General features: G+C 37.8%; 1 protein-coding gene across 4 annotated transcripts in view; it reads right to left on the bottom strand.

Annotated features, from left to right (window-relative positions):
* The window catches only part of SETD3 (SET domain containing 3, actin N3(tau)-histidine methyltransferase), a 72,490-nt gene that overhangs the window by 12,239 nt on the left and 45,374 nt on the right, over positions 1 to 14,877 (bottom strand). For all 4 annotated transcript variants that reach the window (XM_032775279.1, XM_032775277.2, XM_032775280.2 and 1 more), the window contains 2 exons: positions 3,386 to 3,444; positions 2,341 to 2,455 (listed from right to left, as the gene is read on the bottom strand). In XM_032775279.1, the coding sequence (XP_032631170.1) occupies positions 2,341 to 2,455; positions 3,386 to 3,444 (174 nt within the window). The remainder of the gene's footprint in view (positions 1 to 2,340; positions 2,456 to 3,385; positions 3,445 to 14,877) is intronic.

A 14,877-nucleotide genomic window follows, 5' to 3' on the forward strand; every position in this document is an offset into this window, starting at 1 on the left:
TATTTTGATGTATTTCTTAGGCTGATCTAATTAGTAGTGTCAGAAGCAAGAAAAAGCTGGATGGCCCTAATGCCAGCTAAAATCCAAAGAGCATTTTATAATTTAGCATGTGGAAAAAAGACGTTATAACAGGGACTGAATGAAGGGGCATTTCAACACTACCTTTGGAACAGACATTGCAGATTGCAACACTGTCTTTTTCATATATTCATGCAGTGAGTCAAGAGTTCACTTGATGTATTTCATCGGGATGCGCTATAACCAGAGCAAAGAGACTCCCACTTGCTTCTCCAAAGCCTACTATAATGCATAATTTTGGGTAGATGAGTAAAACTGATCTCTGGGGGTATTACCCCTACTTCTGATAATTTAAGTAATCTAAACTTGTAATGAGAAGAAAAAGAGTTCTAACGGAGCTTTTCTATTTCAACAGAGCCAATAACATTCAGCTCCTAAAATTCGCAGCTACCTTCTCTGTTTATGTATTGATATATATTTCCTTCAGAGTAAACTACTCAAACATAAGTAATATGAACAACTGATTAGAGACCTCTCCACTTTATCCTCACAGTTTGGGTCCACAAGCTGCCTCTGCACCAAATCTATTCAACAAGTAGTATAACAAAAACATACTTCACCAATATCAGCAGAAGCTTGAAATAATTAAAACAACCTGCTTGACCTTGCTTTTAATATGGGCTAGCTAAGTTTAATTTTTTTCTTAGAAGCGTCATTTGTCTTCCCTCTTTTTAAATCCCAACTTTTGAAGGCACTCATTAAAGGACCATCCATGTGAAAATGAACAAACCTCTCCAAAAGCATCAAGGAAGAAGAGGGCAATGAGAGTTACAGTAAGCACTATACTTACATCTAAGCCTTCCAGGAGGGTTTTTGCTTTTTAAATTGTTTTATTAAGTGTAAGAAATGTTGTATACTCGAGGCTAGTCAAACACTAAACCTATCCTTGAAACAAAGTAAGAGAGCCACCAGATTCTGCAACAAGTACTCAGTTGTAAAAGGCACTGGGGTTAAAGAAAAACATACATAATAAATAACCATTTCAATGGGAGAGAATAAGAGAGAAAAAATCATCATCCATGACTGAATTTCACCGTATTTGATACAGCTAGTCATAGTGATATCCTCTATAAAGAAACCCGTATGATCTAATAAACCAAACTGTTAATATCAACAGAAAAATGCAAATCATTACTATAGCCTGATTGAGTATAGCTCCACTCATGACAATACTACTGCTAACACATGCTGACCTGTCATCCACATCAATTCTCCCTTACAGGGACCAGATTACTAAAATATGGAAGAATGAATAGGTCATATTTGCTGTTTACAGAAGTCACTCTCCTACTTACTTACAATATAATTTGAAAGTATAAATTGAAATATACAAAAGCTTTGTGAAAGCAGCAAAGAATCCTGTGGCACCTTGTAGACTAACGGACGTTTTGGAGCATGAACTTTCGTGGGTGAATACCCACTTCGTCAGATGCATGCTTTGTGGTAGGCTAAACAAGACTGGCAAACCATTCTCTTGTGAATTCTCATTTCATCAGTTCAAAATTGACCAATCCGTTATCACGTCAAGACTTGGTCCTCTATGAGCTAAGAGGAAATCTCAGGAAAGCCAAAAACGTCAGCAGGTCTGACTTTCTATATACACATGCCATCTTTTAAATATTTAATATGCCCTAAAGTAGTGTTTCTTTGATGTACTAACAGATGTACTGGTTTTGTTGAACTAGATTTTGTTCTTGCCGTTGCTGCCTCCATAACAAGGCTCTTTGGGCATGGTTAAGAGCAGGCAGCATTGCTTAGTTTCAAATTTCTATCCACTCTCCCTTGTGGTAGCCAGGACAGAGATGCTTTGAGACACAACCTCCATCATAGTCTGTTTTTATATACCCAATACAAAAGTCTCATGAAAACCTTTGTTAGCAACATCAGATACAGAACTCAGCATGTGTGAAGATTAGAAATATTCAAATTTGCTGGAAAGAATTTGATACCAAGTCTGTCTTGTATCATTGGAAATTCTTCCCCAAGCTGCACACTTGTGAAAGTGCAAGGAAAAGAAAAAACTATGCATGATTTGCAATTACATATAGAAGTCTCTTAAGTATGAGGGATTTTCTCATTGAAAAAGTTATTTCAAGATATTTAAGAAGTTGTCATTTCTTTAAGATGGTTGCTTTTGAGGGTCAGCAGGGAAGACGGAATCCCTGTTTTAAGAAAAGTAGGTATTATAATGTGCAACGGTAATTGAAATGGTTTAATATATTAAGTTCTAAAGCTTTTTATCCACATCGAAGAAATCCTTACCAGACCATTGATGTGATTACACATGTCCCATAAAGGAATTAGAGCCAAGGTAACTCGGGAACCATCTTCAGTTGGAATCTGGTTTTGTCGTGTCATAACAGAGGAAACTGCCCATCTGTAAAGAATATAAACTTCAAGGATTTAATTGTTTAAACACAGCCAGTTGATCAGCTGCACCCAAAAGAAATCAACAGTTTAGATGAGCATTTCCAAACTTTTCCCCCAAAGAACAGAAAACATTCAGATCTCCATTTATGTAAAAATTTAAATAGTGTGCCCTTCCCATATGCCACACAGTATCAGAATTTCCTGTACAGTACTTTAGTCTATTCACTCAACTAATCCAGAATTATGAAAATTGAGGTATTAAAAACTGGCCAATACAATACTTTTTAAAATGCATACCTTTATCATTCACATTTTGGTCAACTTCACACTTAAATTGACACCTTCCTCCCACCCTCCCAGTGAAGGAAACATCTGTGGAGATACCATCCCAAAGTAAGTAACAAAAGGACTAAAAGATCCCTATGAGAGCGCATGAATTCCTCGTATTTATGATATTTTATCATTTTTAACTCAATTCAAGCTCCCTCTTATCTGAACTAATTCCACTTCTTCAAACACCTCCAAAATGCACTCAGACTTCACATGTATAGGAAGAGTTTTCCAGATCTCATACCAAATATCAGTTCTGAGGTAATATATGGTGGTAAAACCTTTTTTGGAAAATAAAGAGGCTTAAACGCCAGAATAAAAGTTATCTAAAAACTACACAACACCACATTAATCTCAGGCTGTCACGTATCTTTTGGCTAAATTAACTCCTTTTCTTACCCTAGATTAATGACAATTTCTACACGACTGTTGAAACAGGACACTTACTCTATTCTTTGTTGTTTCTAAGAAGAGTACCAGAGGGCAGCATACACTGGTGTTTTAAATGGTTTGGCAAACAGGGTTGGTTTTCCCCTCCTGCTTCCTAGTGAAGCATTTCTCAGTTGTCAAGATCCCAAGATTCACTTTAAAAAAACAGCACACCAACCTGTAGTCATCATAAGTGAAAGAATCCTTTAAGGGCAGTTTGCTGGCATTAGGATGGGTCTGGGATGGGGGGGGGGGGGAAGAAAAAAAAATCAGAAATCAGTCAGCAGAATTTTCATTATTTAGCTGCTTAACAGATCCTAACAAGAGCCAAATGAAGCAGGAGGCGTCCAGCCGCGCTACAGAGGGATCATCATGCTATTATGCTCTCATACATCACTGTCAACTTAATTTGTTGTGCCCAGCAGCCGCCATAAATCTGTTTCTTCATATTTCAAGACTGGAACCCACAGACATCACACAAATATAAAAATTTAAGGTGGACTGACTCCATAAAGGTAGAAAACAATCAACCTTACAAAACCTAAACAAGATATGAACATTAGGTTTCAGCAAATTCTACAATCCCCTCTCTTATCTTGGAATCTTAATTCTGCGTCTTATATATGGAAACTAAATTTATTCTAAGTCTTTTTTTCCCTCCTTGTAGCCACAGTTATGCAACACTTTAGGAATCTCAACAGATTAAAATATTTAAATAATTTTAGTGACTAGCATTGTTAGGTTTAGTGAAGCAACTATATGTAGAGACACTCATCCAGATGCAAGGTAATTATTTTTTCTTACATTATTTGCTAATGTCAACTAAGGTGTATATATAACTTTTATATCTAATCTGATAAATAAAGTACTGTGGTTAAAAAAAAGTTTTTTAAACCTGTAAATCCTGTCACTCATTTCTAGTAAATGAAGTATACAATATGCAGTATGTCTAAAATAGCCTATCATACATTTTCTAAAAAGACTTGGACTTTTCAACCACTTTAAAACTTTATACCAATTAACAGACTGAAAGCTATATGACTATAATTTTAATCTTCCATTTCAATTAAGTCTGCAGACAGATTGCAGAAAGTGATCAAATGGTTATTTCCTAATATATAAATGAATTTTTGCTTGGCAAAAATTCTTTGCAACACTGTTAATACATGAAGCTCCATGTAGTATGCAGTTTTTACTCTTGACGCATTAGCATCACAAGTGCATGGTAATTTATCATCTCTCACTGTAATGTACTTGCTGGCACTGTGTGCAGGACAGTAGGGGATGAGGTAAATGTGGCTCAAACCATAAATCAATTAGAAAACAAAAGCTTGTGCTCAGTGCACAATTTTAGGCAAATTATACATTACAAAAGCCTGCCAATTGGGTGTTAGGTCCCAGGTGTCTGCTCTCCCCAATCCCAGTAGTTAACCCTTTGGCTGGATTAACTCTGAAATTGATCATTTTCAAGTAAAAAGTTAATAATTTGAGCTTTTATTTTAAGAATTCAGTGTGAACATCTACATTTCTATAGGATTTTAATATCTACATATGTTTTACATTGCACAGCAAATTACATATGTTTAAACTTGACAGCACATTTTACAAAACGATTTCTCTCTCTCACAAAACCACTAACACAGTATTGAGCCACAAGCAGCATTCTTTAGGAGGCGTTCTTTCCCACCAAACTATACCATAATTAGAAGATGAACATGCTAGAATCTGAGATAGCTGAAATGATGTATTCCATTACAATTCTAAAAAACTCTATTTCTTTATGACAACTTAATTTCCATTTTGATTAGCAGTATATTAACAGTTTAAAGATTAAACCTTGCCATAATGAACTAAGCATCCAGGAAAATTAACATTCACAAGTGAAATAAAAAAATTAGCAGTTTAACAGATTAATTTTAAAAGATTTCCACTAGAACATTTATGCCCAGTTCTATTACAAACGAATAACTGTCAAACCTTTAAACGTCATTCTATACCTAGAAATCCTAAAGAAAATTTTCTGCAAATAGGGAAATTCCTAAAGTAATTTCTGATCGTTTCCCATTTATATTTAATCCACCGAGTTAATTCAGGAATAAATCTTCATATCGTTAATGCTTACAAAGATGATGTATTTCCCACTGTATTTTTTTTTAAAACAAATTTTGCTTAAGAAAAGTGACATGGAGTTTTTCCAACTGTCATATCAATATTAGCTTTGACTAAACAGTTCAATTCACGAGGACAGACTTTGTCAGTGTGGCACTGATGCCACCTACTGGGACTGGAGCAGAATAATCACCAAAATGCTATGCAGAAAATTATTGGATTATTTCCTCTTGAATTTGATCATTAATCATAGCATGGCCAGGCAAGGTCAAAATCCTTCCAAACCCTCCTCCCTTAATTCGCAGTAGCTGGCGTTAGGATAAACAGGACACTAAAATGAAAATCTCCTCCAGCATTACCAACTTGACACTGGTGGTTCAAACTAATTCACCATTGTGAAATCCTAGTATTTGAAATATTTAGTGTAAACTGATGCTACTTTAAACCAACAGTATGCAGCTGTTTATCACGAGATCAAAAGAAACTTTAGGTATACAAGAGATACTTATTTTTCATCCCAACAACGACTTTTGACAGGATGAATGATTGACAACAGATCAGTAGTTAGAATGTACTAAAAAAACAGTTAAATGGCATATAAACAGGAAAGTAAGCATCTCAATATTTTTATTGATTTTTCCTTTGAAATCCAACTTCGTTTTAAAGGTCTAGGACTGAGCACACTAAAGTGAAGTTCTTAAATGAAGCCTCAGATCAAATACTATACAGGCAGAAATTATTATTCGGCCAGTGTGTCTTAACCATGACCTACAGCAAGCATCTCTCCAGAAAGCAAGAGGGTAGTTCACACTGTGATCAATTAGCCATTCGCCTCTCCAAGAGTGTAGACTAGAGTTAATTTTGATGGTGTAGTTTTTGTAATGGAGACATCTGTCAACAAGGAACTGTACTGAGACCACCAGTTCATTTCAGATGGGCTACTGAACAGCCATCAGATGGTAACAACTTTCAGTCACAACATACATCAATCCAGATTTGAACATGTGACCTCAGGGTGAAGGCTGTACATTCCATTAATTCCCTTATTTATAAATTTCTAGAAATTAGAGACTGCTATATCTTAACAGTTCAGGTGCGTGTAACCAGTGCTTTTATATGGATTAATTACAACAAAGGGCAAGAACGATATGGTTTTGTAATAAAAGATGCAAGACAGAATAAAATTACCAAAAATATGTAATTACCATATTTATAAGAACACTTTCCACAATACAATAGTCTAGTAGCTATTTTAAAGAAATTAAAATACACTAAGTCAGCATCTGACCATATTAGATTTCTGCCCTGAACTATTTCAACATTCTACTTAAAAATATACCAAGAAATTTAAATTAAGCCGATAGATTATAAGAGTTTGAAGACAAAAAACATTAACAATATTCTGATTAAAAAATTGATTTAGCACGCAGCTTCTCTTTATAGTCCCTTGGTAAAAATGAAATCTCCCTAACAAACACTTAATAAAACCTGTCAATATATCTAGAAAGAAAAATGACACAAATGCATTAAGTATTAAATACCCTTGGAAAAAGTCACATATTCCATGAATTTTTGATGTACTATCTTGACATTAATGTAAAACCTTGATATTTATAATTGACAGATATTTAATAAAGTATAGAAGATGGCTGCTGCATAGCATGCAAATTTTTCAAGTTGATCAAAAAAGATACAGACGTATTTAAACTAAACAAACACTTAATATATAACAAAATCAGATATGCTTTTTTAAGCTTAGGCAGCCCCATCTTTAGGGAGCAGCTATAATATATGGCACTCAGCATTACATGAACTCTAATTCAGACTAATCAAGTCTATACAAAACAGCTTTGAATAGCTTTATTTTTTTTTAAAAGTTAAAAATGGGAACATCAAGTGAGTATTCTCATTTAAATGCAGGTTCTTACATTCTACCCAAAGTGTCATTATAAAGGAACAAACCCCATACAGTAGAATCTCATAGTTGCAAACATCAGAGTTACAAACTGACCAGTCAACCACATACACTGCTACCTCGATATAACACCACCCAATATAACACGAATCTGGATATAATGCGGTAAAACAGTGCTTCGGGGGGGGGGGGGGGGAAGCGGGGCTGCACACTCTGGTGGATCAAAGCAAGTTCAATATAACATGGTTTCACCTACAACGTGGTAAGATCTTTTGGTACCCAGGACAACGTTATATTGAGGTAGAGGTGTACCTCATTTGGAATCGGAAGTATACAATCAGGCAGCAGCAGATACCACCAAAAATACAGTATAGTATTGTGTTAAATGTAAACTACTACAAAAATAAAGGGAAAGCACATTTTTCTTCTGCATAGCAAGTCAATCTTCAGTTATAAACTTTTGAAAAAATCATAATGTTTTGTTCATAGTTACAAACATTTCAGAGTTACAAACAGCCTCCATTCCCAAGGTGTTCATAACTCTGAGGTTCTACTGTATATTTAAACAAAAAGTTAGTAAACCTTTTTGGGAAAATACTGTCAGAGTTGGCAGCCTGTGTGGTGGATAAATGCAGCAAAATCAAGGGTTGGTGTATATACATTTCTGGGTGTCTATTTCCAAATGGTACTGTTTAGTCTTAAAAAAACAAAAAACAAAAAAAAAAACCCTTCCTCTAAATTTCAAGACCTGCTTATATACAGTTGGAGGATGTCTCAGAATAAACAGAAGTATTAAAATGTAGCAGTGGTTGCTACCAGATTGCCTGGAGCCAATCTGGAGAAAGAAAGGGTCTACTCTAGTCACCAAGAACATCAAGGTTAGCAGCCAGATATGGGGGTGGGGAAGGGTGAAGTTATCAAACACTTTTTCACTCTTGAGCAACTGACTTATCAAGATGGTATATGTGCGCAACTTGGTAAAAGTAAGGTTCTTTCCTTCCTTCACATTATTTCTCAGGCACAATAGAAAAAGAACAATTATTTACTTTATACTTCTAGAACATAAGGCCAGTCATACTGCATCAGAACAATGGTCCACCCAGTGCAAGATCCTGTCTTCTGACAGTGGCCACTGCCAGATGCTTCAGAGGGAATGAATAGAACACAGCAATTTCAAGTGATCCATCTTCATTCCAACTTCTGGCAATCAAAGGCTAGGGACACCTAGAGCATGAGGTTCCATACTTGACCATGTGGCTAATAGACACTGATGGATCTATCCTCCATGAACCTAATTCTTTTTTTAACCTCGCTGTTAGTTTTGGCCTTCAAAACATCCCATGGCAACAAGTTCCACAGATTGACTGTGCATTGTGTGAAGAAGTACTTCCTTATGTTTTAAACCTGATACCTATTAATTTCATTGAGTGACTCCTAGATCTTGTGTTACATGAAGGGATACATAACATGCCCCCGTTTGCTTTCTCGACACCATTCATGATTTTGTAGATGTCTAATCATAACACACATACCCCCATTCCCAGTCAAGACTTTCCTAAGATGAACAGTTCCAATCTTTTTAATCTCTTCTTCTTTGGAAGTTGTTCTGAAGCCCTAATAATTTTTGTTGCCCACCTCTGTACCTTTCCAATTCTTTTTTGAGATGGGATGACCAAAACTGTATGCAGTATTCAAGTATACCATGGATTTATAAAGCGACATGATTATATTTTCTGTTTTATTATCTATCCCTGTCCTAATGGTTCCTATTTATTTTACAAACCAGTCAGCTTAATTTCTGTACCTGGAAAGATAATGGAGCAAATAATTAAGCAATCAATTTGCAAACACCTAGAGATAATAAGGTAATAAGTAACAATCAGCATGGATTTATCAAGAACAAATCGTGTCAAACCAACCCAATAGCTTTCTTTGACAGTGTAACAAGCCTTGTGGATAGGGGGGAAGCGGTAGATGTGGTATATCTTGACTTCAGTAAGGCTTTTGATGCTGTCTCGCATGTCCTTCTCATAAAACAAACTAGGGAAATACAACCTAGATGGAGCTACTATAAGGCGGGCAAATAACTGGTTGGAAAATCATTCCTAGAGAATAGTCATCAGTGGTTCACAGTCATGCTGGAAGGGCATAACGAGTGGGGTCCTGCAGGGATCGGTTCTGGGTCAGTTCTGCTCAATATCTTCATCAATGATTTAGATAATGGCATAGAGAGTACACTTATAAAGTTTGCAGATGATACAAGGTGGGAGAGGTTGCAAGTGCTTTGGAGATAGGATTAAAATTCAAAATGATCTGGAAAAACTGCAGAAATCATCTGAAGTAAATTGGATGAAATGCAGTAAGGACAAATGCAAAGTATTCCACTTAGAAATGAACAATCGGTTGCACACATACAAAATGGGAAATGACTGTATGGAAAGGAGTACTGCAGAAAGGAATCTGGGGGTCATAGTAGATCACAAGCTAAATATGAGTCAACAGTGTAACGCTGTTGCAAAAAAAAAAAGCAAACATAATTCTGGGATGCACTAGCAGGAGTACTGTAAGCAAGACACGAGAAGTAATTCTTCTGCTCTATTCCATGCTGACTAGCCCTCAACTGGAGTATTGTGTCCAGTTCCAGGTGCCACATTTCAGGAAAGATGTGGACAAATTCGAGAAAGTCCAGAGAAGAGCAACAAAAATGATTAAAGGTCTAGAAAACATGACCTATGAGGGAAGAGTTAAAAAAATTGGGTTTGTATAGTCTGGAGAAGAGAAGACTGAAGGGGAGACATGATAATAGTTTTCAAGTACATAAAAGATTGTTACAAGGAGGAGGGAGAAAAAAGTTCTTGTTAACTTCTGAGGACAGGACAAGAAGCAATGGGCTTAAATTGCAGCAAGAGAGGTTTAGACTTGAACATCAGGGAAAACTTCCTAACTTTCAGGGTAGTTAAGCACTGGAATAAATTGCCTAAGAACATTGGGGATTTTTAAGAGCAGGTTGGACAAACTCCTGTCAAGGATGGTCTAGATAATACTTAGTCCTGCCTTGAGCGTAGAGGATTGGACAAGATGACCTTTTGAGGTCCCTTCCAGTTCTATGAATCTGTTAGCTTTTTCAACTGCCGCTGCACACTGAGCAGATGTTTTCAGAGAATTATCCACAATTATGCCAAGAGCTCTTTCTTGATCGGTAACAGCTAATTTAGACCCCATCATATTGCATGTATAGTTAGGATTATTTTTTCCAGTGTGCGTTACTTTGCATTTATCAACACTGAATTTCATCTACCATTTTCTTGCCCAGTCACCCAGTTTAGTGAGAGTCCTTTGTAACTCTTCATAGTCAGCTCTGGACCTCACTATATTGAGTAATTTTGTGTCACCTTCAAATTTTGCCACCTCGCTGTTCACTCCTTTTTCCAGATCTTTTATGAATATGTTCAAACAGTACTGGTCCCAATACAGATCCCCACTATTTACCTCTCCTCTGTGAAAACTGACCATTTATCCCTATTCTTTGTTTCCTATCTTTTAACCAGTTACTGATCCATGAGAGGACCTTCTCTCTGATCCCAGGACTGCTTACTTTGCTTGCAAGCCTTTGGTGAGGGACTTTGTCAAAAGCTTTCTCAAGGTCTAACTACATAATAACCATAGATCACTCATCCACATGCTTGTTGACACCTTCAAAAAATTCTAATACATTGATGAAGAATGATTTTCCTTTACAAAAGCCATGTCGACTTTTCTCCAAGACATTATATTTAAGGCTAAGATTTTGTCATGGTTATTTTTAGTAAAAATCACGGACAAGTCACAGGCAATAAACAAAAGTTCACAGATTGCGAGACTGTCACTCATCACTGGAACCCTGAGGATAGCCCCCTCCAGAGTCTATCACCTGTTGCTGGAACCTTGCAGAAGGCCCCCTGTTGCTGGAACCCTGCTAGGGCCCCACTGGCTGCCAGGTCCAGAGTCCTGCAGACCCTAGGGCTGAAGCAGAGAATGTCAGGGAGGTCTCTGGAAGTCAGGGATTCCGTGACATCCATGACTTCTGTGACTTACATGTAGCCTTAATTATATTCATGTGTGTGTCTGATGATTCTATTCTTTACTATAGATTCAATCAATTTGTTTGGTGCTGAAGTAAAACATACTGGCCTGTAAATTGCCAGGATTATCTCTGGAGCCTATTTTAAAAATCGGTGTTACATTAGCTACCCTCCAGTCATCTGGTACAGAGGCTGATTTAAGTGATACTTTAATTGACTCTCATAGTGTCAACTCCACCACCAACGCAACCTACTCTTTCATTCCTATATATTTTGTACTCTGGTATTACCATGTCCCATTGATTATCATTACATCTCATAACACAAGAACTAGGCGTCATCAAATGAAATTAATAGGCAGCAGGTATAATACAAACAAAAGGAAGTATTTCTTCACACAATACACAGTCAACTTGTGGAACTCTGCCAGAGGATGTTGTAAAGGCCCAGACTATAACAGGGTCGAAAAAGAACTAGACAAATCTATGGAGGATTGCCCATCCTGGCTAATAGCCATTTGTCATAAACAGATAGTAGGAGTTAATAGAACAGAAGTACTTTATATCTCTTTTGACTGTAAAGGGTTAACAAGTTCAGTAAGCCTGGCTGTCACCTTCACCTGATCAGAAATCAGGGGACAAAGGATTTTTTAGTTCTTGAGGGAGCGAAGTTTTTGTGTGTGCTGGTTAGTTCTTTGGTTGTTGTTCTTCTCTGGGGGTTCTGAGAGTCGACAGTCGTGCCTTTACCAGGTTTCTCTCCACCTCTCCATATAGGCTCTTATCATTCAACATAAAGTGAGTACTACGTAGATAAGGCTGAGTAGGCCTTATGTTTGTTTTTCTGTATTTGCAAAGGAATGTGCAATTTGGCTGGAAGGAGTTTAATTCGTGTATTTTGGCTGGAAGGAGGTTCAAATTTGTATTGTCTGCACTGGAAAGGATTTTAATTTGTAAACTTGTATAACCTTACAGGCGGGAAGTATTCCCCCAGTGGTCTCACCAGCAGAAAGGCCCTGTAACATATTCCAATTTTAATTTACAAAGATAATGTTTAACTGTTTTTATCTTCTTAATTAAAAAGTTCTTCTCTTGTTTAAGAAACCTGATTGTTTTTTTTTATTTTATTCTGGTGTGAGACCCAGGGGATGGGGTCAGGGATTCAACCACTAGGAAAGTTGGTGGGGTATGAAAAGGAGGAACGAGGCGGAGCAGCAAAGGTTAATTTCTCTCTGTGTGTTAGATTACTGTTCTCTCTCAGGGAGAGTCTGGGAAGGGGAGCAGAGGAGGAGGGGGGAGATAGGTGCATTATTCCCTCTCTCTGTTGTTTGTGATTCCACAGGAGTTTTGAAATACAAGTGATCTTCCAGGGTCACCAGGGAGGGGAAGCCTGGGAAAGAACGGCCGCCAAAACGCTGAAGGATACACCGCATGTGTGTCTGTACTTAACTTTAATAGTTTATTGCTCAGAATTAAGAGGCTGTCTTGGGCGTGTCCCCCGGCAAGGTGTAGATTCTTTGGTGTCACAGGAGGTACCTTACCAGTAACTATGGTTATGAATTTTCAATGACCTGGGCGTTCCATGCCAGATGATAGATAAGAGCCCAACGGGTCAGCCAGCTTGACGTTCGGAGGAAGGTCTATGGAAAGACCCCTCAGGTCATTGAGTTGGCCAGCTCGCATATAAATCGAAAAGTTGAGATCTACATGCTGAACAGTTGATCGCTCTTCACAAGGTCCACTTATCCTTACGACAGCTGGTGCTATCAATGCTTTCAGTAGCTTTGGAATGCATGTTATGAGTTGAAAAGGACACTCAAAACTATTGTCTAGCGTTATTGGTACAAACGATCACTTTTATCTGTTGGACGGAGCTAAGAGGCGTCCTTCCAAGTACAATCGTCCGAACAAGCAGTTGGGTTAGTGGGTAGTGACCGTAATCGTTACTCTCTATTACTATTTGGGGCAAGGTTTTGGGGGGACCAGAATGTACCAGGCACTGGAATTCCTGGTTGGTGGCAGCGCTACAAGTACTAAGCTGGTAATTGAGCGTAGAGGAATTCATGCTGGTACCCCATCTTTTGGACGCTAAGGTTCACAGTGGGGAATTATACTATGACACCATTGATGGACCTGGGATAGTGTCTCTAGTCTCCGTTTGCCAAAAGCTGGGAATGAGCGACAGGGGATGGATCACTTGAGGATTACCTATTCTGTTCATTCCCTCTGGGGCACCTGGCATTGGCCACTGTCGGAAGACTGGATACTGGGCTAGATGGATCTGGTCTGAGCCAGTATGGCCGTTTTTATGTATGTTCTTATCATTGTTCCACTATTACATCAATATCCTCATTTAATGCCAGGCTCTCTAGCTCACCCATCTAAGTATTTAGATGTCTAGTATTTGTATATAACCATTTGTACATTGTTACTGAATCTGGTTCTTTGAGACATTCTGTAAATGAAGAACCCATACCTGCCCTCCATTTTTAACAGCTCAGAGTCTTATCAGCATTCTTGGTGGCTAGTGTTAGGGATGCTCCATCCTTTATTCCTTTGGTATGGGTCATGCAAGAGTATGCAGAGGGCACGTCCAGTCCCGATGGACACTACTGGTCAAAAATTCTGATCTCCTGTGAATGGGGTATGTGCACACCAAGAGTGGGATCCATGTGTAAGGATATGAAAAGAAAAATTTACTGAATCCCACTGCATTTAATAAAATGTTTGAATAAATTAAAATAAGTGATGGCAGTAAGGGAAGAGAGTATCACTCAGCTCACTCTTATACTTTTGTGAATACCTTTGATGTTACTGGATGCCTTGTCTGGAATATGAAATATGGTTTTTACACACAAAAAATATTTTCAGAGAAAGATGTGTTGTGTTTGTTATATTTCGTCTGGGCAGAAATGCAGAGATAACCAAGATCTTTCCACCCCTTGATTCTCAAAGAGCTCACAGGATCACTAAATCTCAACAGCTGCTTTTGCAGAGGTAGACAGTCAAGCAAACTGCTACAACACCACGACCTTTCCCACTGACCTAGTTAGGTTAGCCTCAGTTTTAGAAGCTCATCCTTGAAGAATTTCTCATCTACATTACTGTTCTAACAGGACTTTACCACCTGGACGGAAGCATGTGCTCAATGCTTTGCTGAATCAGGACCCAAGAGCTGAGTTGACACCTCTGTGTTCTGGCTCAAACATCATACTTACACTTCCATTTAGATTAAATTACGACAGAGGTTCCAGTACAACTTTGCTTCCTATTCTTGCTGACAAAGAAGCAGTGGAAGGAGTCCTAGGGAACCTTCTTCCTGTCCCTCTCAGAATAATATAGTTTCAAGCAGACACATCCTAAAGGAAAAATATTGGATAATTTCTGCATCAATATTACTAAATCATTCTGTGTCACTGAACTTGTGTCAGGCTTTCCTTCTGCGTATCATCTCTGGAAAGAATCCCACTCAGTGTGGATTATACTGTAGCATCCAAAGCAAAAGGTAAGGTTACTTGAAGTACTTAAAGCCAAACCCAGTTTAAGCTTCCACCTTGTTAATGTTCAAAAGCGTGAAAGCTAAGCTCAA

This window comes from Chelonoidis abingdonii, chromosome 4 (genome assembly GCF_003597395.2).
Source record: "Chelonoidis abingdonii isolate Lonesome George chromosome 4, CheloAbing_2.0, whole genome shotgun sequence".
Classification (NCBI taxonomy): domain Eukaryota; kingdom Metazoa; phylum Chordata; order Testudines; family Testudinidae; genus Chelonoidis; species Chelonoidis abingdonii.